Source organism: Callorhinus ursinus, unplaced genomic scaffold, assembly GCF_003265705.2.
Source record: "Callorhinus ursinus isolate GAN/ISIS: 27379988/994484 unplaced genomic scaffold, GSC_fseal_2.0 scaffold63, whole genome shotgun sequence".
NCBI classification, from domain to species: domain Eukaryota; kingdom Metazoa; phylum Chordata; class Mammalia; order Carnivora; family Otariidae; genus Callorhinus; species Callorhinus ursinus.
Window position 1 is genome coordinate 1,929,052 of NW_027397125.1, and position 24,559 is coordinate 1,953,610.

General features: G+C 37.2%; 1 protein-coding gene across 1 annotated transcript in view; it reads left to right on the forward strand.

Moving 5' to 3' along the window:
* The window catches only part of ARHGAP21 (Rho GTPase activating protein 21), a 131,025-nt gene that overhangs the window by 100,709 nt on the left and 5,757 nt on the right, over nucleotides 1-24,559 (forward strand). The window contains 15 exon segments of the mRNA XM_073885627.1: nucleotides 6,931-7,098; nucleotides 7,239-7,341; nucleotides 10,473-10,509; nucleotides 13,030-13,155; nucleotides 14,296-14,580; nucleotides 16,527-16,591; nucleotides 16,672-16,808; nucleotides 17,655-17,797; nucleotides 18,570-18,725; nucleotides 18,829-18,907; nucleotides 19,571-19,644; nucleotides 19,722-19,811; nucleotides 22,526-22,651; nucleotides 22,845-22,886; nucleotides 23,206-23,311. Of these exon segments, the coding sequence (XP_073741728.1) occupies nucleotides 6,931-7,098; nucleotides 7,239-7,341; nucleotides 10,473-10,509; nucleotides 13,030-13,155; nucleotides 14,296-14,580; nucleotides 16,527-16,591; nucleotides 16,672-16,808; nucleotides 17,655-17,797; nucleotides 18,570-18,725; nucleotides 18,829-18,907; nucleotides 19,571-19,644; nucleotides 19,722-19,811; nucleotides 22,526-22,651; nucleotides 22,845-22,886; nucleotides 23,206-23,311 (1,737 nt within the window).

The window sequence follows — 24,559 nt, forward strand, 5'->3', positions numbered from 1 at the left end:
GAAAACTACAGAATTATTTCCCTAAAGTTAGACTTTCTCAATTTTCAGCTAGTTCTTTAATGTTGAAAACAGATCTAATAGTAACTACATTCTCAGCTATATCTGGCAGTTTTTAAAATAAATCCAAACCTCAAAAGCCCCTTAACAAATCCCTGGTTTAGAAAAACCTACAGGTATTTTAAATTACTACACAAATGATAATTTTGCACCTTTAGTGGATTGATTATTGCAGGCCTCTTGATTAGAATTGACCTTTCTGGGGCGCCTGTGTGGCTCAGTCGTTAAGCATCTCCCTTCAGCTCAGGTCATGATCCCAGGGTCCTGGGATCGAGCCCCACATCGGGCTCCCTGCTCCGCGGGAAGCCTGCTTCTCCCTCTCCCACTCCCCCTGCTTGTGTTCCCTCTCTCGCTGTATCTCTCTCTGTCAAATAAATAAAATCTTTAAAAAAAAAAAAGAATTGATCCTTCTCATCCAGATTCTGTACTTTATAGGTAACAAATATCCAGGAAAACTAAGTGGTTCTCACATATTCGAACAAGACAGGACCCCCTGCTCATCTTCCCTATTCCTAATAGTTTGCTTATTTTCTGTGTGAAAATTAATCATTTGAAAGAAAAATTGGTGAAATTGGTGCCTCATGCTTATTGACTGTTTTTAAAGTCACTGTTGAATTTCTTGAATACTTCCAGCATTTGTCAGCTAGCAAGCGGGGTCCGTTTTCATACCCACATGACCCCCCCCCCCCCAGCCCACAAAATCTTAAAACCTTGAGTTAACTCATCTCATCTCTGGGACTGCAGAAATTCAGCAAAGTAACTGGAACCGTTATCTGTGGTAAATCTAAAAGTAGTGCTCCCACTTGCCCTCTTTAAATGTAGAGCACCTGCTATGCGAATATGGTTAATGCTGTCTTGCCATCAGGCTAACTAGCCCCAGCGCTGACCACTTGACCACACACATTCCTGCTTCCAGTCCAGTTTCATCTCCCTCCTTCCTAGTATCTACTGTCACAACAGTTCCTCTTGGATTTACAGCCCCGTTCCCTTTACTTTAGCACCAACTGCCAATTGGTTATGGCAAGCAGGCATAGAGCATTCAAAATTCTCCTCACTTCCTAATCTTTTAAAAAATCATCTCTCTCCTAGGAAGATAGAGCATTGGATTTTTGGTGATGAAAATAACCAAATCTCAAAATGACTTTCACAAAGCCAAATATTTACCTAAATGTATGTTATGGAGCTGATTAGTAAAGAAGCTTGGCCATAATAAGTCATATTATGATAATGAGTTGAATTATTATAAAAAATGGGGATGTTTGAACCAGGTGATGGTAGCCCTTACCAGTTTATATAAAAGTTAATAGGACCTACTGTTTCCAGAGCTCTGTTTATAATTAATGAAGAGTTTCAGTAAGTAGAGATCTGTCACTTGATGATCAGAGAGAAGCACATGTTAATATATTATTGGCTTATTTTTTAAGCATTCTTTCTAACCATACCTTGTATGTGGAGTTTCTTGAACGTGTCATCTTTATCAGCCTCAAAAAACCTGATGTTCAGTAACTGGTATTGATTGCTATTAGTAAGGTTGAGTAAAATTTGCCTAGGTAGTTCAATTTTTTAGAATGACTTTACTTCATTGTGGCTACATTAGATTAAAAAAAAAAACCCTGTGGTATTACAAAGATTAATCAGTTGTTACTTGTTAGTACATAAGAAAGAGCTTATGCTTGCCTACTGGAAAGAGAATTCAGCCTGATAACAACTGCTGTCCATCTCCTTTGATTTAAACTGAGTGTAAGTATCTCAGAAGGCAAGTAAAAAGAAAGGACAGTTTTCCCATTTGAATTTCTTTTTAAGACAGAGAATCCATTAGCATTATTTTATTCTCCTTTTCCTTAAGGACAAGGAAAAATCTCAAAGATTTTTAAACATGTATTTTGCTTGAGATATAGATTGACTTTCTAGGTCATTTGTAGTGAATGTCCCTTTTTGTGGACTTGGAACAGAAGCAGTTTGTTCAATCCATATTTTTAGTAAAAATTATACACACACACTCATGTTATTTTGGAAATATGCCCATTGAGGGGTTTGAACTCACAATCCTGAGATCAAGACCTGAGCTGAGATCAAGAGTCGAACACTCAACTGACTGAGCCACCCAGGCACCCCTTCCTATACACTTTTACATTAGCCACCATTTCTTCCAACTTATACAGATTTACTCCTCCCTTTGCAACACACAGTTTATTCTACCTTTGAATAGTATGCTGTTAACATTCCTTAAATGATAGTGTAATTTGGGGAGGGGTTAGGATTACCTCTTCCTAGCAGAAGTGAAATAAAAAGCAAAGGTACTTCAAGGAACAGACTGTTTAGCCATTGTCTATGCCAAAAATTACAGTAATTTCACAGAGTTTTATAAAATTATTCTCAACTATAATTTTAAAATACAAACTACGTTGATGTCATGCTTTCTTTGAGTAATTATTTGAATGGTGAGAAAAATTCGTCATAACCCAGCTCATTTTAGAAGAGGCCTGTTGTGCTCTGTTCTAACCTGCAGCACTGGACTGTAGGTCTCCTGAGGAGTAATGCTTGTTTGTGAAGGGGGGGCTAGAAACACACTGTGTTCTACTTTTGTGCTGATTGGAATTCTCTTGGTTACAAATGATACAGAGTTTTTTCTTATTAGCTCATGCCAAAAAGGAATGTTGGCTCACAGTGAAGAAGTTTTGGAGTAGACCTAGTTCTGTGCATGGCTGGATCTGAATACTCAAGTGATTTGGCATCAAGATTGTGTATCTTTTTCTCAGTTTTGCTTTCTTCATTCTCAGATACTTTTTCTCCACATGGTAGAAAAGATGGCCACTGGCAGCTCAGTTTACTGATTTTTATAGTTCTTGTTCCCCAAGGGAAGGGAAGAGAAAGACCATACTTTTTTCAGTATCCATATATGAAATCTGATGGAGAGACTTATGACGGGTCCTGACTGGATCAGATTCCTTGCCCTTGGCCAGTCAACGTGGACTCAGTGCGTGAGGACCCTGTGAGGGGTCAGGCCTGGCGTGCATGCCCATCCAACAGAAGGGTGAGCCCTCTGGTGGCCCCGCCGTACCCCAAAGATAGAGATGAGCAGCTAGCAGCATGCGTTCTCTGCAGTCATCATGCAGAAGATGAAGAGGAACAAAGAAGATAAGAACATCATGAGATGAAAATATCTGCCAGGTTATAAGATGAAAAACAGCTGTCCTGTTTTACTTGGTTTCATTGTGTTACTTCATTAGTAGTCAGGTTGTCACAAGGTTTTTTTTTTTTCCCCCAACATTTTTGTTAGGCTTCCATGATTTGTCTCTTCATGTATTTTGCTCTTCTTCTGTTATGATTTTAGTTGTTCCTATTTATAAGAGCTCTCAATATATATTAGGGCTTCCATTTTTTTCTTTGTTGTTTGAAAAGTAAGTCTAAGAGTTATACATAAAGTTTCACAATATGCTTAATTGATTTTCTACCTGTCTATATTTTTCTTTTTTTTTTTTAGATTTATTTATTTATTTCAGGGAAAGAGAGAATGGGGGGAGGGGTAGAGGGAGAAGGAGAGAGAATTCCAAGCAGACTCCACGCTGAGCAGTGTCCAGTGCAGGGCTCGATCCCAGGACCCTGAGATCATGACCTGAGCCAAAACCAAGAGTTGGACGCTTAACTGACTACACCACCCAGATGGCCCTATATTTTTCTTGATTTGTGAAATCTTATAGATGTTCTGTTAGAATTTTAGTTGAAAGCGGTAACAGTGAAAATTTTTTATTCAGATATGAATCATCAGCTTAAACATAATAACTTGTAGTATTCTCCCTTTGGAAAAAAATCCAAATTGAAATACGGAGTGTGTATTTTCTTTGAGAATTAGTTCTTTATCTATTTTTGGAAAACAGTATTTTCCAAAAATAAAATAAAAATTTGGGGCACTTAGGTCTGTCTTTTTTTTTTACAGATTAAGAAACAGTGATCACTTTGAATTTGAGTATATAACAATTTCAGTGTCCTCTCCACCTTTTCTTTATTGTGAAGAGCTATGGGGCTTTTAGTGACTAAAGTAAATTAAGGCCTCAAATGTTCAGTCAGCCCTTTGATTATGTAGTTCAGTTTACCATGAGGGATTATGCCACGTGATAATAGCAAGTCTACAGCCTTGATAGTTCATAAATGTGTTCTGCATGCATAACTTAACATCTTAATGTAGTATGTGACATGCCTCAGACAAAGATGATTGGTTGTTTTCATCTGGCAGAGTATTTAAGTTTGATTATTAAAAATATAGAAAATCGTTGAAAATCTGACAGCACACTGGTTTTCTCTTTGGACAACTAGATAGTACACATTTTCTTAGAGTGGAAAATGAGATATGCCTGAATTATTCTTGTTTGTACATAATCTACATATTGGTAATAATGAAAGCATATGTTAAAATTAGGGTTTTAAAATTCCTACTAATATTACAACAACAATGGTATTTTTAAGACAATAAAAAATTTCTCACATTTTTATAGGGAATGAAGAATTGGTTTTATTAAAGTATCTACATAAATGTGAGGTAGTGTAATTCTTTGTATTTTAAAAAGTATAGCTTTTCCTTGTCTCTCTTTAACATAGTAGTAAATATATTTATTCTAAAGAGTGCAACAGGACTGAAGTGTGTGAGCACAGGGTACTAGCCTCCCACCCAGGCCTCTCCATTCACCCTTGCTTACTGGAGCAGGTGGGTGTCTATTCCAGCCCTTTTTGCACACACAGGCTTAAAGCAGAGATTATTTCAACCCAGTGTAATACAGAAATTTCCTCCAAAATGTAGTAAGTCAAAAGAGATTGAATGCATACCTCTAGGAAGTCCAGAGTCATAAGAAAAAATTGCCTTTGAAAGTTTGTTTAATATTTAATCCATGAACATTGTGTATTTCACTCGGTGATATTTAATTTTAAATAAATAAATGTAGAAATGTTGCAAATTACTTTGCAAGGCCTAAAATTGTCTTGAAAGGTTTCTCCCACGGCATCTCCTAAGCACTCTTTGACACAGTATTACCCACCACTGTTGGGAATGTTTTCTGTACGGAAATTTCTTCCTGCGTTAATACTCTCAGTACTGCATACACCAGATGATTTCTAAAGAATACAGTATTTTCCCATTCATAACCATGCATCTGAATTCATAACAGTTTGGTGGCCCACGCCGACCCCAGAAGACCCAACTTACTTCATACACATGTATCATTTGAAAAAGTTGGTTAATTTGTGGTAATTTACATCATAATGACAGTTTTAAAGAATATTATAATCTTTAATAAAATTAAATTTTTATCCTTATTCAGTTGACTAAAAATTAGTTATCTTCTTTTGAAAAAAGGAGTAATTGCATGCTCACTAACATAGGATATTTAATTGTCATATACTTAGTAAACTTGATTCATAGAGAAATTTTAAAAATGTTTTCTAGTGCTAAAATATAAAGAGCTGCTTTTAAAAACTTTGTAAAAACATAAAATAAGCTTAAAATAGAATTTACAGATTTTAGCTATAAATGTTGTAGCTTTGTTATCTTGATGAACTAACAATGACTATTAGTCATCTTGATGAAAATGCTAACCATTAAAATGATAGAGCATTCTTAGAATTTGGTCAAAATTAAAATAGTTTAATCTTTTAAATCAAGAAATCAAAAGCCTGTTTCATCATTATAGTATATTCTTTATAAAGGGCTTTGTTATGATTTTCTAAGACGTAGGGCATTTGATTTTAGGGAATATAGTTCTGGTATTCTATTAAATTATAGTCTCCTGGCCTAGAATATTAGAATTTAGACCATTGATGTTTTTTATAAGAGTAAGAATTTTGAACAGAGCTATTACTCACCAGTTTGGAAAACAAATATAATTTATACTTCTAGAGCAAAAATTCTGGTATCAGACTCTCTGGGTCCACATTCTGTCCCTGTGGCTGGTAACTTTACACAAGTTACTTAACCAGTCTGTTTTGGCTTCTCCATCTGTAAAATAGTACTTACTTCATAGGATTTCTTACGGATTAAATGAAAAATATGTTTAAAGTATTTAGTACAGTGCTGGTACCTACTAAGCTCTGTACATATGTTAGCTAGTGTTATTACGTATGCATGCATATGGCATTTCTGCTCTTGACAGATTGTGACAGGCTTTTGAGAAGCTTAAAATTCATAACATCTAAAACATCTATATTTCTACAGGGGTACCAGGGCATCTGCTCGAGGGGGCAAGTGGGGATTTCTCCTCTGGGTGAGGGCTGACATTTGCTTGGGGAAGAGGGCATGTATTCCAAACTACCAGTGGTTGTCTCAGTCCATTTGGGCCACTGAATACCGCAGACCGGGTGGCTTAAACAATAGCCATTTATTTCTCCCAGTCACCTTGCTTAGCTTCCTGAAATGAAGACATTTACAATTGGGAAAGTAATTCTTTTAGGGTGATTATTGTTCTGCTTTTATAGCTTTAGGTTCTGAATACCTGTAACTTTGCTATCTTGATTATCTGTTAGTGAAGTATTAATTGTTGGTAAAGAAGCAACTTAATTTCTTGGACCACATTCTTAGAATTATTTGGAATTTACGAGAGTAATAACTGTATAAGATTTTTAACAGACAACTATGTTATTTATTGGTGCTTTAGTGGCTAAGTGTTAAAATCTGTATCTTTTTTTTAAAATAATGAATATTGATTATTAGTAATTAGGTCATTTGGCATTCTGATTTGTTTTTCTTTTTCTTAATTTTTTTTTTTTTAAATAAGCTCTAACCCCATTGTGGGGCTTGAACTCACAACCCCGAGATCAAGAGTCACGTGCTCCATCGACTGAGCCACCAGGCGCACCACCAACATTTATTTTCATTTTATTTTCTAGATGAACCAACGAGCCCCAGCATTGATCATGACCTTGCACACATCCCTGCTTCTGCTGTCATCTCAGCCTCCACCCCCCAGGTGCCCCAGGCACCCTCCATTGCAATGGTCCCACCCAGCCTCACCACGTCGGCTCCTTTAATTCGCCGCCAGCTCTCCCATGACCAGGGTACGTTCTCGTGAGTGGCTGTGCAAACCATCTCTCTCTCAGTTTTCCACTTAGAACGCTGTGACACACTGGGATCTCCTTCCTATGAAAACGATCTGGAAACCACTCGCAAAGGTCTACATGTTGGCTTTTAATTACAGAATCTGTGGGACCTCCCAGCCTGGATGCCCAGCCCAGCTCGAAGACTGAAAGATCAAAATCCTATGATGAGGGTCTCGATGATTACCGGGAAGATGGGAAATTGTAAGTCTCGAGCATATCATTTCATTTATTTATTTATTTATTTATTTTTAAAGATTTTATTTATTTATTTGACAGAGAGAGACACAGCGAGAGAGGGAACACAAGCAGGGGGAGTGGGAGAGGGAGAAGCAGGCTCCCCGCGGAGCAGGGAGCCCAATATGGGGCTCGAGCCCAAGACCCTGAGATCATGACCTGAGCTGAAAGCAGATGCTGAACGACTGAGCCACCCAGGCACCCCTCGAGCATATCATTTTAAATATTTGTTTGTGGGTGCTCAGCATGACTTTGACATACAAAGACTGAATTTTAATGATTTCTTTTATACTTTTAACTTTATATTAGAAATGCAAATAAAAAATAAAGTTGTTATTCCATAATATATTCAGGTGAATTTTTTAAAATTAGTATTTAAAAATCAGTAACACATAAACATAATGCAAAAAATATATGTATTAAACAATGACTGCTACTGGAAGCTTCTGGCCACCAAGGTCTCTTCTCAAACATATAACTTTGTTACTGTTTTCTAGCTACTCTCTGCATAAGATCACATGTACACGTTTTAGGTAGCCTTATATGTGGGTGTACATATTCTAATTATTTTTATAAATAAATGATAGATGCTGTGCACACTGATCATGGAGATCATCCAGTGTGTGTATTCCTGGCTCAGCTTTTTCATGCTTGTTTCATTTTCCGCTGAATAGTTGTACCAAAATATATCTGTCATTCTATAGTCTATAAGTAGACATTTAGGGTGATTGAATCTTATGCACTGCAAACAATACTTCAGTGATTATATTTGTACATAGTCCACTTAGTATATAAGTGAGTATGGCTGGAAGAAGGATTGTTACATCAAGGGAGTGTGTATTTTTTATTTAATACACATTGTCAGCCGCTCTCCATAAAGCTTATACCAAATCACATTCCCACCAACAATGCACAGAAGTCTCTGCCCCTCACTGGCCCAGCATGTTATTTAACATTTGAATTTTTGTAAATCTAATGGTATCACATTGTGGGGATTTTTTTTTTTTAAATATCTTATTAATTGAATATCATTTCATATATATTTAAGAGATACTTATATTTTCCTGTGAACTGCTTATTCATATCTTCTGCCCATCTCCCTACTGCTCTTCCTTACTGACTTCTGGGGGCTCTTCATATAAAGGAAACTAGCTCTTTTCTGAGATAAGTGTTGCAAGTCTTTTTCCAATTCAGTATTTTTCACTGGATTTTCCTACTTTTTTTTTAAACTGCAAAAATAAACTTTTTCTTTGCAGTTAAATTTAGGATTTTTTTTAAACGGCCTCAGATTTTGAGTTATATTGAAAAAGCCTTTCATCCAGAATTACAAAAGTCTTCTGTGTTTCCCTCTCAATGTTATGTTTTTCTTTGTCTTTTGTGTGTGTGTGTGTGTTTACAACTTTGATTCATCTGGAGTTTATTTTATTCCAATTAGTGAGATAAAGGGCCAGCTTTGTATTTTCCAATGTCTCTCAATTGTCCCCAAAGCATCTATATTGAATGTTATATTTTTCCCACTGATATTTCATCTTTTTTATATACTAAATTATTAAATATATTTAGTTTTATTTTTAGCCTCCATTCTGTTCAGTTGATTTATCTGTCTACTCATGTACACCAGATTCTGTTCATTGTAGTGGTTTTATAATGTTTTTATTATCGATGGGACCATTCTCTCATTACTTTATGTTTTTTCTAAATTCTCCTGGCTATTTCTGTTTATTTCACTACTTCAACTTTTAAAGTCAATTTTCTAGTTCTTAAATTTTTATGGATAGTGTTAGTGACGCAGTGTTTTAATTTATACAATTAAGGAACATTGACATTTTATGATTTTGAACCTTCAGAGAACAATTTGTCTTTTTTTAATCAGTATTTTTGTATAGATTCTCTGAAGCTTCCATTCAATGATTATTTATAGTCCAATAATAGCAGTTCTTCCTGGACCAGCTACATGGGGGAAGTTTGTGTGGGGTGTGTCCACGGCAGTGGTCCAGACTAGCAGGAATTGTTCTGATGATGCAGTGTTGAATTTATGAGCTCTTTTAGCCTTTACTTCTTCCTCACTAAAAAGATATCATAACTGCCGCATTTCAGAGTCTATTTCACCCTGCACCAACTGCACACTGCTTCCTGCAAAGATGACTGTGTGTTTCCTCCTTCGTTTTTATACTCCCTGATAGACGTGGTGCTGAGCAAGGCTCCTGTCCCCAGCTCCGGCACCCTGTTTCCCAATGTTCCAAACAGGGGAAAGTTTTGATCTTCAGAGGGCAGTGCACTGCAGTTTTGTCTAGAGATGTGCAACGAGCGGTGTCCCATCTTCCTGTATCCATCCTTTCCTTCACCGCGTTTAACCACCCGTCTTCATGTACGAGCATCCATTGCTGTTCAGAGTTACAGGTGTCTCCTGATAGTGCTGGAGATGGAGTTTGCATATCTGTTTCTGGCTATCTTGTTTGGGGTGGTTTGAAAGGGGAGGGCAGTGCCATCCTCAGTCTCATCTTGCAATCCTAAATTCCTTAAATTGAATTTTGAATTAAAAAAATAAATCTTTGTCCCCTACAGTTAAATTGTTTTGAATAGTTAAAGCGAACCTATGTTCAGAAGCCCTAAGCCTTTCAGTGGCAGCAGCTGGTCTCACACCAAAGCATCCCAAATGTGGTTGGCAGGAGGAGTGGTGGGCCCAGACTGGCCCTCACTACGCTCTCCCTGCAGCATTGTCCATCGTTATTAATATTGTGGAAGCCCTTTAATAGAGCATTGCAACTGTGGTTAACGAATCATTTATTCTAAAGCTCCATATTTAGCCTGAGTAGTTTTTTCTTTCATCTAAAAGGAAGGATAAAACCTGACACGTCATGCAGAGACAGTTTAAATTTACCAGATCCACTAAGGAAGCTTTGATCGTGGAATCAAAACTTTAAGTACTTGCACAGTTAGCTGTTTTTCTCATTTGCATGGCACAGTGAACATTTAACATGGTAATGGTGAAATGTCAGCTTATCATTGACAGGTTACTTGTAATGTTCAAATTGTTTTTACTTCTTTAAGGTGTGTTACACACTTATTGCAAATATTTACATACTTCTTTCCAACAGGTCCTTCAAGCACGTCTCCAGCCTGAAAGGAATCAAGGTTGGTATTCAATATTTTTTAAGTATCAGCAAATGATAAATGTTTCTATTTACCTTAGATTATTACTTTGGCTCATTATAGGGAATTATTTCTATTATCGTATATTCTGTCAATTTCAGGTACATTTGGAAAATAGTGTTCTTTTCTAATTTCTAAACACATTCACAAAGTATATAATACTTTACACACATTAATGCTGATTTTTCTCACTTCATCGGTCTGTGGCCAAAAATCTGACTACCCAGCAATCCTGTATTTGTTGTATGCTTGTTTTCTCTCCTCAAAATTCTTACTTCAGGCCTCCCCTCCACCTTTCTCCATGAAGTCCACCCCTGTCCTCTCCCATCGAGTCCTCCCTCATACTTCATTGGAAACATACACCAAAGGCTGTTAGACAGGAATTTCCTTGTTTTACATTCTCCAAAAATGTCAGCCATCTTCATTTGTGCCCCCAGTTTCTGCCCTCCACTCTTAGCGTAAGTGTCTGTACTTGGAACATGATCCTGTGAAAAACCTACATCCACATTTCTTTGATTCTGTCACTTAACTTTTTCAAGACCCCTCTCCCCTCTGCAAAATCGCTTTTGCCAGTGGCTCATTCACCATCACAGAAGCACATTCCACTATGTACTATCTTTTAAAAACCTCCCTTGAATCTACATCCCCCTCTATTTCCTATGCCTATTTTCTCTTCCAGTCCTCACAGCAAAACTCCTTGAAAAAATTGTCTATAGTGTCCACTGCCTCACATCCATCCCGTCTTTCTCAACCCACACACACCAGAATGACACTGCTCACACCAAGGTGACCAGGGACGTTCAGGTTCCAAAATTAATGGTTATCTTCGATTTTTCACTTCTTTGACCTTTCAGTCAACACAATTTCCCATTCCCTTCCTAAAACATTTTCTTCTGCTGGTTTCCATTTCTGCCTCTGCCTAATTAAAATGGTGGAATGTCTATAACTGGTTCTGACCCTCTTTCTTCTCTATCTACGCTCATTGCCAACATGATCTTAACCAGGGGTCTCCCAACATTTATACTGCTGGCATTGGCCTCTTCCCCAAGCTGCAGCTCACGTAGGCTGTTGTCTTTATGTGGGTGTTTAATAAGCAATCACGATAATGGCCAAAGAGATCTGGATTACCCCCAGACATGTGTGTCCACCAGTTTTCCCCATCTCACTAAATTCACTTCACCCAGGTGTTCAGGCCCCAGATTTGGGCATTAGCCTTGTGGCTTCCTTTCCCCCCCTCCGTCATATCAACTATTATCCACTCTACTTTCAGGACACACCCTGAAGCTCTACATTCCTCCGTCTTCACTTAAGTTAACTTTAGTCCAGGCCACCATCAAGCCTCACCTGGATTCCTGCAGTAACTCTCACGCTGGAGAATCCATTCTCCAGGTGACAAGCAGAGTGACCTTTTGTTTTTTTTAAGGCTTTATTTATTTGAGAGCGAGAGAGACAGCAAGAGAGGGAACACAAGCAGGGGGAGTGGGAGAGGGAGAAGCAGGCTTCCCGCGGAGCAGGGAGCCCATTGCGGGGCTCGATCCCAGGACCCTGAGATTATGACCTGAGTCGAAGGCAGACGCTTAACAACTGAGCCACCCAGGCGCTCGCGGAGTGACCTTTGAACTGGAACCTGATTCATCACCTAATCGCTTCCCAACAGGCATCCTACCATGTCCTAAAAGACCCTAAACAATCTATTCATTAGCTGTTTCTCTCACACTGAACAGTGAACATTTAAAATTATAATGGGTAAGGGGCACCTGGGTGGCTCAGTTGGTTAAGCATCTGACTTCGGCTCAGGTCACGATCTCAGGGTCCCGGGATTGAGCCCCATGTTGGGCTCCCTGCTCCGCGGGGAGCCTGCCTCTCCCTCTCCTCCTGTCCCTACCCTCGCTCATGCTTTCTCCCTCTCAAATAAAATCTTTAAAAAAATGAATAAAATAAAATGATAATGGTAAACATACTTAATTCATTAGCTATACATTCTCCCTGAACTTTTCTTTTTCCTGACCTTTCATGGATGGCCCCTTTTAAAATTTTTCCTCCACATTTCATCTTAAATACTCTTTCTTCAGGAGGCCTTGCCACAGCGCCCCCAACTTCTAGCCACGACTCAAGTCATTTGTTAACTGCGTCTCCTTGTTCCTTTCCCAAATGGTACTAATCACAGTCTGATCATTTTCTTGTCTTTTTTATTCCGATTTGTCTTTCTCACTAAAATATGAGCTCTTGAGAGCAGAAAATTATACTATTTCTGTTATTTTTTAATGATTAAAAATTCCTGCAGACAACTTTTTAAAAAAATGATGGTAGTCAACTCACTTTAAAAAAAATAAATAAGACCAGAAATTTTTCTCCTTTAATTGATAAAGGTAGTATTTTTTCAAAAATAACCCTTCATTTGGAACATTAAAGGTGTTTTTTTCAGCAAAGCAATTTCAATGTGCAAATGTTGATAAAGGAAAAAGCTGGTGTTTTACTATATTTTCTTGGTCTTTTCTGTAGATCACAGACAGCCAGAAGTCGTCAGAAGACTCTGGGTCCAGGAAAGATTCTTCCTCAGAGGTTTTCAGCGATGCTGCCAAGGAAGGGTGGCTCCATTTCCGACCACTTATCACTGACAAGGGCAAGGTAGTGCGTTTTCTCAGCTGCTGCGGGTGTATGAAATGCAGCCCCTGCAAAATAGCACATAAAGTCTGTACAGATAAAATGGCAAATTACCCAGAAGAGAGAACGGAAATTATCACTTCTAAATAGCTTTTTCTACACAAAGGAAAAATTATTTTTTAAAAAATTCTAATCATTGATATAATTTTAAATTTTTTCGTCCTATGTATTCAACTGTAAATGGAATATACAGTCTTATATTTTGCCAACAAAAAGGAGAAATCAAGGTATTTAAGAAGGAACTCAGCTTTTTTTCTTAAATAGTTTCTTAGCCATAGATTTTCACAGAGTCTTCCTTTAGGAGTGGCAGTTCTTCATATTAATAATTTAAAATTTTTAATTTAGCTTTTCTCAGTTTTTTTCATTTAAATTGCCTTTATAATTTCCTCCTTTCACTTTGTTTTATAAATACTGGGTTATATAAATGAGTATCACAATATTTAGATGCTTCATTAAGTAGATTTCAATATAATAAAAACTTTGCCATAAAATTTCTTATAATATTTGGGCAGATTATTTATAAAAAAATTTTAATACTGTCAAAAGAGTTTAATTTTTAAGAAAACCCACCTTGGATATGGATATTGTTGCTTGACCATATAAAGTTGATCAATTTTGTTAGTTTCATTCATGACTCGTACCTGTTTTTTGGGATCTCCTTATGTAGTTGTTTGTCATTTGCATGATCTGGGACTTGTCTTAAGCCTTACTCTCACTGAGAAGATTTTTCGGACGGATTTTGTTCTTATTTTCTATTCTCTTAGCATTTTTATATATTTTATAAATTTTGCTACTCTTCTTTTACCTTACTTTATTCAGTTTATCTTAACTACTTTGTTCATGAACAATACATTTTTTTCCCCAACCAGATTAAAGTTGAGATTTCACCCTCCTTGATTTTGATAGGAACACCTTGCCTAGCTTGGTGTATGCTCCAGTGTTTGTCATTCCTCTCCTAACAAACGTATATGATCGTGAAGCAGACACCTGCTATATCCACTGGGTGTACACGTGTGTGTGTTAACAGTGTTGCTTGATGTGTTTATCATGTCACCAAGAATGAGACAAACATCAAGTATCCCTGAACTGTTTCCTGTTTCCCAGCGAGTTGGTGGAAGTATTCGGCCGTGGAAACAGATGTACGTTGTGCTTCGAGGCCATTCGCTTTACTTGTACAAAGACAAAAGAGAACAGATGACTCCATCTGAAGAAGAGCAGCCTATCAGCGTCAATGCATGCTTAATAGACATCTCTTACAGTGAGACCAAGAGGAAAAATGTGTTTCGACTTACCACATCAGACTGTGAATGCCTATTTCAGGCTGAAGACAGAGACGACATGCTAGCATGGATCAAGACCATACAGGAGAGCAGCAACCTCAACGAAGAGGTGTGTGCTCAAAGTGATGTTGATAAAACCAGATTCTTTCATCACTTTTTTCTTAGGAAGACAAAGAAATCTGATACATTTGAAAAAAATTAAAATAGGCTGTTTCCACTTGAAAAATTTATCAAAAGGAAAACTCAGGTGTACCTCTTTTATATTATTTTCACTTATTTAAAAATCACATTACTGAAGTACGAAAATAGATAATTCATATATTTTGCCTATTTTCTCAGAAGCAGGATCAGGAAATCCTAGGTACTAGTCCTGGTCATTGCCTTTATGATTAAATCAGTCCAGATCTGGTTCCTTATCTCAAAGACAAGATTATTGTGGGGCTTAAGTTAGAGTGAAAATATTTATCAAAACAAATTACTATGTAAATGCAAAGGGATAACAAGTATGAGGATTTTCCTTCATGGAGACACTTAGCTGAGAATAAATAGAACTTGCTGTAGTACAGTCACTGGCTTCTCAGAAAACCTGCATTGTCAGAAATCATGTGAAAAGCCAGTTTTTCTTTTTAATAGGGAATGTTTAGGGACTTGAGAGTTTCTGGCTCACAGATATCAAGATATTTTTTTACAACAGGAATTTCATTGATAATGTATTTCTAATGTATGTAATTATAAACTTGACAGAGCACAGCCGGCAGTGATGGAGTCTAGCTTTTGCTCAAGAGTATCTTTTCATATCATTAACACAGTTTTTCTTACATGTTGTTCTCACTTTTTGTGCTCATTGGTATGGCAAAAAAAGCACACAACATTCTTTTCCCCTAACTCACGGGACACAGGGACACCCCTATTAACTGTAAGGTTATGCAAAGTATGTTCTCTAATATAGTCATTTCCACTTATGTCCAATTCAAATTATGGAAACTTAGGTCATAGGTAAAATGACTGTGCCTTTTTCTCTGATAGTTTACACCCTACCATGTTTGTGGTTAAAAAATTAACACCAGATCCATGTCAATACAGTCTTTGTTCTATAACCAGCACTGTAAAGAGGGCATCAGACCTGAATTTCTTCAAAGCAAACAGGGAAAGTAAGAATATTTTACATGAATAAGTCTCAGCAACCATATGAATGTGTCCTATTACTGTCATCACCATTTTGCAAACAAGGGCAGTGGCAAAGAGAGGTTATGTGATTTCCATACGGTCACACAGCTGGTAAGTGTCAGGGCTAGGATTTAAACCCGGGCCTGCGATCTCACTCTAGATCTTAATCTCTCACCTGGTAAGTAGGAAGAGTATTTGAACTCGAAATTGTTTAACTCCAAAGCCTATATTTGTAAATTTTATTATTCATTATAATCAAAATGAAACAAACAAAAAATGTTGAGGATACATGTCAGTGTATAATTAGAACTGGTAGAAAAAAAATCTTCATGGTGAAATCCGAGTTTACCATATAGCATTATAGAAGTTAATCTGTTGAGGCTGACAGTTTTGAGCTTTTTCTCTTCTGATAATCTAAGTGTGCCACTTCTGATACTAAATGACCCTCTGTCTCACTACTCCTATAAATTCATCATTAACAGATTTTGACAGTATTTTTCCATCTTTTATCCAACTGTATTATTTTGAAATGCTGATCATTCTTTCTGGGATTAAAGAAAAAAACTGGCCCGCTGCTTCCCAGTCGTTTATAAAAAATGTCACATCAGGAAGTTTGAGCACCTGCTGCTTGCTGGTACTATTCTAGGGATTGTGGGGGTACAAAAAATAGAAAGCTCTTTTGGCAGTAGGTGGCGGGGGCACTTGGATCATTTCCCGCATAGTGATACTGGATGGTGATGGGGAACAGAGATTTTAAAACATACCCATTGAGAGTATAAGAACTGTCCTAGCTAAGCAGCGCAGTACAATAGAGAGCCTCAAAAAGGTAGGGATCCCGACTTACGTTTCAAACTGACTTTATATTCTTACCTCCTGTTTCTTCTGTAGGACACTGGAGTGACTAACAGGGATCTAATCAGCCGAAGAATAAAAGAATATAACAGTCTGATGAGGTGAGAATCCCACCACGCCTACAAGTTAATTCTGGATGTAAAATACACAGTTGTTAAGAAATGTTCATTTCTTTCAGCAGCAAAGCAGAACAGTTGCCAAAAACACCTCGCCAGAGTCTCAGCATTCGGCAAACTCTGCTTGGTGCTAAATCAGAGCCAAAGACCCAAAGTCCACACTCTCCCAAGGAAGAGTCAGAAAGGAAACTTCTCAGTAAAGGTACTGATGTTAGTGTTCCTGGATAAATTTAACAAAGATGATGGGTTAAAGTTGGGATTTTAAAGGTATTTCATGGGGCACCTGGGTGGCCCAGTTGGTTAGGCATCCGATTCGATTTTGGCTCAGGCCATGATCTCAGGGTCGTGAGATGGAGCCCTATGTCGGGCTCCATGTGGAGCCTGCTTAAGATGCTCTCTCTCTCCTTTTCCCTCTGTCGCTCCCCACTCTGTGTCTCCCCCGCACCCTGTCTCTTGCCCTCTGTAAAAAAAGTTAAAAAAAAAAAAAAGGAAGAAAAGAAAGAAAGAAAGGTATTTCATGTTTTTCTGTACCATTTTTGCTGACCTCAGCCCATCGTGCGCTAGCTCAAAGGTCACCGTGGGCCCAGTCTAGGCTAATGGGGCTTTCCCTTAAGATGAGTCTTTGTCTTATAATAAAGATGAAGTGAAGGAGAATATACATCTACATAAAAGACACTAAAATTTAATGCAGAGGATCAAGGCACTGTTATTTTGAGATGAAACCATCATGTTTCCTTTTGCTAAAATCTCACTATTAAGATGTCACATTGATCCTATTTTCTTGACTGTTTTAAAGAAAACCATGGTACAGATTGTAAAACGGTAGAAAAGCATAACTGATTACATTAAATTATATGGGAGGTTAAAAGGAATGCTGTATTAGGAAGAGAATATAATACAGTATTTTGATAAATATAGGATCTATCATTTATAGTATAGGACTCTGATGTATATCAATCTTGATAAAGGCCTTTTAAAGTCATGATATAAACATGCTTGTTTCCATTTTCTTCTTCTTCTGTCTTTTTTTTTGCATAACAATCAAAAGATGATACCAGTCCCCCAAAGGACAAAGGCACATGGAGAAAAGGCATTCCAAGTATTATGAGAAAGACATTTGAAAAAAAGCCCACTGCTACAGGAACGTTCGGTGTCAGACTGGATGACTGCCCACCAGCACATACCAATCGGGTAGGAGACCCCAGCCGCCCGGACTCCCTCCGGTCATTAGTTCAGTTGTAGGCATTATAGGACCTGAGGACACAGCCCCTCAGATGACACAGAGTATCATTAATCTGCTGAGTATATTCCTCTTCATAGCCCACTCCCTAAGCATTGCTGACCCATAAGGGTGTGTTGAATAATTTTATATATAATGCTCTTTTTCTAACATATTGACTCTGAGATAGAGTAATGATTCATCCATTAGGAATGTATCTGAAATGCTAAGAGTTCATTTTCAAATCATGTGTGTTTCTGCTTTTAGCACCTTAAAAGAAGGATGAGAACAGGAACCTGATTAAGAAAGTGTAATAAATGTAAATGTGCATGTGTGCGTGCGCGTGTGTACACCGTCCATGTTAGGATTCGTGTCATGAGTTGCTTGATGTTATTCTCTCCCTCTCTTCTCTTTTGGACTTTATTTCCCTGTATTCACCTGTGCTGTTCCCACATTTCTCGTTACTTCAGACTTGCCTCGTTTCCTCTTCGACGTTCATCTCCCTGGGGACCCTTCTCTCTCTGTCTTGACCTGTTCTCCTCCCGCTGTCCCAGATCTCTCTTGCTGCTTCTAATCTATTCCTGGTTCCGCAATGTCTATATTCTGCATTTTCTCTCTATCAAATAGCAGCAATGTATGTATTTCCTCTTGGATGGAAAGGGCCTCTTAGCTGCGATATATATCTGCTAACAAATATAAACATTTGTGCTGTATTAAATAAAATATTTATTTCTTGTTTTGCAGTATATTCCATTAATAGTTGACATATGTTGCAAATTAGTTGAAGAAAGAGGTCTTGAGTATACAGGTATTTATAGAGTTCCTGGAAATAACGCAGCCATTTCAAGTATGCAAGAAGAACTCAACAAGGGGATGGCTGATATTGACATACAAGATGATGTAAGTGTGTTTATTTCTATTCAAATACCAGATTGGTGGGTTCCCCCCCCCCCTTTGGTGGTATTGACTACAAAAATGCCATGTTTCTATTTTGTACACCTAGAAATGGCGAGATTTGAATGTGATAAGCAGTTTACTAAAATCCTTCTTCAGAAAACTCCCTGAGCCTCTTTTCACAAATGGTGAGTGAACTCCCACAAAAGATACCAGTTGAAACAGTTTAAAATTACATTGTCGGAAAGCCATAGAATATTAATATTTTGTCAAAGAATGCAGGAGATTTTGTTTAGTTGTTACTTCTCTATAAAGCATAATTATGGCTATTTTTTGGTCATTCAGGTTTTTTTCCCCTCCGAATAAATTTCAATGAAAAATGAGAATTTATAAAATTATTTAGGTTCAGTAAAACATAAGTTATCCTGTTCATCCATGTTTGCTTGTCAAGTTAAAAATATATTATTATTCTCTGTCAAAAGTGTTCAGACATAATAAAGTACAGTTAGTAGAAAAACATTTTTTCAGTCAAGCCAAATATTTAACTTATATAAGACACTGTTCTTGATGTTGTTGTTGGGGGACAAAAGAGAGTGGAGACTATAAATATGGGACGGTACTCTCAGAGAACTCACATTTTAGGGAATTTTATTTGATGATAATAAGGCTTGGAGGGTCATTAAAAATGATAGCTGTTTTGGAGACTTACATTTCAAAGGCCGTTTGGGGTCATCACTACATTTAAGTTTTTGTATTGGGTTTTGAAGTCAAAACTTAAAGGAAATCTCGATCACAACTCACCTAAGCAATTTAAGATAAACTTGTTTTATTCTTCTTATTGTTGTTGTCAGATAAATATGCCGACTTTATTGAGGCCAATCGTAAAGAAGATCCTCTAGACCGTCTGAAAACATTAAAAAGACTAGTAGGTATTATTTTATATTTTTGGAGGTGCAACTGAAATTCAGCCTCTAAATCCATAATGAAAATAATATGTTTCAGATTCACGATTTGCCCGAACATCATTATGAAACTCTGAAGTTCCTTTCTGCTCATCTGAAGACAGTGGCAGAAAATTCAGAAAAAAATAAGGTGTGTAAAGTACATATTGAAGAGGTGTGTTTTAGGGGCTTCCGTTTCAAAGATACATGTTGTTGCTTCATGTCAGTTAAAATAACGGTTATAATTCAACAAAAGCTCTAAAATACACCCTGTTGGCCAATGAGCCCCTCTAAAGATCACTCTTAATAGCAAAAGATCCCATATTATCATTTGCCACCATTTTTAAAAGACATTTCCTTTTACATTTATCCAGCAAGAAAAATGAAAAGTAAAAAATTTTACTTCATTTTTCATCTGTACATTTGCTATACTTTCGCACAATACAACAATCAAAGTGTACCAAACAGTATACAGGGAAAACTGACAGACATTTTCTTTTTTGTTTTTCAGTTTTAAGCAGATAAGATCTTCTTGTTTGTTTAACAGCATCACATCACTTTAGTCAAACACACCAAAATTTGTTATCCATTAATATTATCTACTACTCAGTTCATGTTCAGTTTTTCCTGATTGATTTCAAGATATGTCTTTTCACCCCTGTTTGTTTAAATCAGTGTCTAAATGTGTGTGTTTGGTTGACATGTTATAATCTTACCTTTATATCATTTTTACCCGTCATTGATGATTGTTGCCTAAACCTGTGATATCTTTAGAGGTTGCAAAACAGTGATTTTCTAAATCTCGGGCATTACTTAAAAATATAGAAACAAAGTCATTTTGGTTTCTGGAGAAGAAAAAAAAACAGAGTACCACAAGCTCAGGAACACTGATGGCACCTTTTGCTAGGGGTCATGCCTGCTGAAGGTTGAGCAAAATGCATTCATTCAGGTCAGTTTAGAGGTCAGTTTAGTGTCTGCCATGTTCCAGAAGACAGTTGCTCATAGCTGTAGTAAGGCTGGAGTATGAGAACGGGATCAACCCCTATTACCTGCAGATTGAGAAGTTTACAAGCAATGTTATAATATCCTTTAGATTTTCAGTTTCCTCAACAGTGATAGGGCATAAAAGGAAAAAGGAAAAAAAAGCGAGTGAGAGAAAGAAAGGAAAAAAAAAAAACCCTATATCAATTAATTGTACTGTTTCCAGAAGTTCAGTAGGATCCAAAAAATTCTCAATATAGTTATAGCTGAAATATTTTCTAATTATTTCAGCATTTCCCAAAGTGCATTACATCATTCATCACTTTTGCTGGTTGTTAGCAGTACAGGGGACATAGCATCTGATGGTCTAATTAGTTTAGAAAACGGTGAATCAAACAACATGTAACGGGGTTCTTTACTGTAGAATTTTTTTCGTGGCTTTACCATATGAACTAACACTGTGACTCTTGAGGAAGTGGCTAAGGGATATATATATATATATATATCCACTATACTTGTGGAACGTCTTTCAAAAAATACAGTTTGCCTTAAGTAATTAATGAATAAATAAACGGTGCACTATTTATGTTATTAGTTTTATGTAGGAGCCAGCTAAAAACTCTATACACTTAAATAATAATGTGTTATCATTAGTCTACAAACTTAAACAAAATCATAGTAGACAAGAACCTAGTACAAATTTTGCGTAAGAACTTTGAGATGGATTTGATTTTGTGAGCCACTTTTACCAGTGTGGATGTAGAAATAAGAAGACATCTTCCAGAGGGAGAATAAGAAACATGCCTGTGTGCCCAGTTCAAGTCAGCCCTTCCTGCAGTCACATTTTCTTTCCACTAGGTCAACTGTCTGTGAAAATACAATGACTTTGATCACAATTTCTCCATATATCTCTGTCGTAAGCACAGGGTAATGATTCATGTATTACAATAGTTAACACACTAGATTGCTTCAGAATGGGAGATCTGTGCATTTTCCACTTTGCACCATACCTAAAATATGTGTGGGCATGTGCATGGCTCCGCCAAAATAGTATAAGTAGTGTGGTTCCCTAAACCAGTTTGACTTTTTGAGTTCTGCAGTGATCCCCCCCCCGCTGTGGTATGTTTTCAGTGTTGGTTGAAGTTATTTGACATTTTAATCAAATCCTGACTTCAAAATATTATACCAGACACTATAAGATACAACAAAGGAACACAAAGGATCTATACTTTTGATAATTGTGTAATTAAACAAGGAATACAAAATACCATGGAAATGAATGTCCAATATATTGAGGTGTTCAGATTGGCACAAGGATAAGCAAAGAGCTTTGGAAGTTTTTATTGAAGTAAAAATTGGTCAAAAAAGAATATTTCTGGACATTAGGTTTTTAAGTATTAGCACTTTTGATGTACTATGGGGGCAAATTTGGAAAATGTTACGTGTCTTTAAGCGTTTTTTTCTAGTTATTTTTGGGTTTTTGTTTTTTGTTTTAGTTTTTGAGGGGAAGAGGGTTGCCCTAGTCTTTTGTGAGTTTTTTCCCTTTGATTTTAATATTTTTGTCAGTTACTGCAGCTCTTGCAGTACTCATTTTGAACCAGATCAATTGCTTGAAACCAAAGACTTCATGGAAAAAATGAATGCCAGTTAAGCACGGTACATTGTCATTAAAGCGGGAAAAAGATGTTAGGTGTAGATTAGCTAATAGAAAGCCTAGCTAGGAAGCATTAGTTTTTTTATGCACAATCGGTCAACCATTCTTCTTTGATTTCTTTTTCATCAAAAGAACGTTTCAGAAATAAAATGCCAGACACGCCAATGGGAATTTAAGCCTACTTTCTTAGGAAAAATTCTGATATCTTTCAATAACATCCTTTGTTCCAGATGGAACCAAGAAACCTAGCAATAGTTTTTGGTCCAACTCTTGTGAGAACATCTGAAGACAACATGACCCACATGGTCACTCACATGCCAGACCAGTACAAGATCGTAGAGACACTCATCCAGCATGTAAGTTCAGGCTTCGTCTCACCAAGAAAATACTTTTTTTGTGAGTAGCTGGTATTTGGTAGGACAGAATTTGGTTATAATTTTTTTCTCTAAGAAAACTACTTTTTTGTTTCCTATATTATCCTCCAAAAGATAGATATATTCAGGGGGTCCTTTAGTTTCTCTTTTCACCTTTTTTTATTTTAAATTTTAGCATGACTGGTTTTTCACAGAAGAAGGTGTGGAAGAACCTCTTGTAAGTATCGTCCGTCAGCCTTCGTACTGACTTGTTTTCATTCGGGACACACCTCCTGATGCTCCAACAGCGTCAACTTCCTGCTTTGTGTGCTCTTGTCTGCTTTGCACCCCGGAAGCAGGTCTATAGCTCCTCAGTTTCTGGTCGAATGAAAATACAAGTATGATGCTTATTTTGCAGTTAATGAATGACACGTAAACCATGTAAGAAGTTAAGCAACTGTGTTCCACTCAGTAAATGTGTCTTTTACTAAATGTTTGAATTTTAAAGACAGTGTCTTTGAAGAGATGATGAAGAGATCTTTGTTTATTAACCGTAGACAACAGTGCAGGAGGAAAACACAGTAGACTCACAGCCAGTGCCGAACATAGATCATTTACTCACCAACATTGGAAGGACGGGAGTCTCCCCAGGAGATGTATCAGGTAACTCTTGCCTGGGCAGTATTGATCTCTAGGTGAAGCTAAATTCTTGTAACATGAAAGAATGAAATCAACCATAAGTAACAATTCACTATGATTTTTTTCCTTCTCTTCTCCTCCTCCTTTTTGTTTTGTTTTTTTTTTTTCCCTTTCTACTAATAAAAAACGGAACCTTCCTTTTCTGATTGATCTTACCTTCTGGTGACTAATGCCATTAGCAGTGCATGGAATTTTACTGCTTGTCAGAATGGAGATCTGAGGGAAATGAGCATGCAAACCACTGTTTTGTTCTTTTTTTTTTTTTAATTCACAGTTTCCATGTAATAGTCATCACAAGGTAAAACAGATACATGCTACTGAATATGTGGTTGCTGTGACGGCAGAAAGTACGATCTAGACTGTATAAGTGGTTCTTATTCTTGAGCTCGATGTTCTGTTTAGGAGCAGCAAGTGAAATATGTCGAACTGCTGATGGGCGCCATTTTCATAAATACAGTATATTATTTGTCACTAAAGATGTCACAGTAAAAATCGACCTGATTTGACATTTTCTTTCTGTTTTCTCCTGCCGAACTGTTGCACTAAATTTAGCATGTTGTTTCACACGCTGTTCTCCCTTTGTCTCTAGTTCTGGTTTGAGTCCTAAAGGGTTTTTTCAGCACTCACTGACACAGGCAAATCTATACTGATGTTGCGCAGGCGAAGTGGGAGGAGTCTATCACACGGTAATGTCGCTAGTGGATTCTGTGGTGGCCCTGATGGACAGCTGGAGCTGTAGGAAGAAGGAGGATTGCTGTCCACACTGTAGCTGCCTTGTCTGCAGAAACCCCCGATTCTTGTAAATGCAAACACGGTTGATCTGTGGTGTAAATTTTCTCTTAAAGATTATTGTAAACAGATCAATACTACTTTCTTAAAAGTTTTTCTGCTGTTTCTTGTTATTTCTGAAGCAGACCGTGAGGAGAAATAGCATGGTATGGTCTACCAGTTCTTAAAGTCATAAAGCATTTAGCCATGTGTTCAAAGGGGCGTGGCATGGGGCTCAGCTCATTAATTTGGAAAATCCATTTCCCTCAAGTTGAAAGACGAAATTCCACAATTGGTCTTCTCCTGAATAGTGCTAGCCCCTTCCTACCCTCTTTATAATTGTATAATCTGAGTTTTTGCCAGACAGTGAAAATTATGGTCTCCATTTTTCCATTTCCATAATAGCATTTGTGATAGATAACTACAAAACTGGTAGCAATTTAA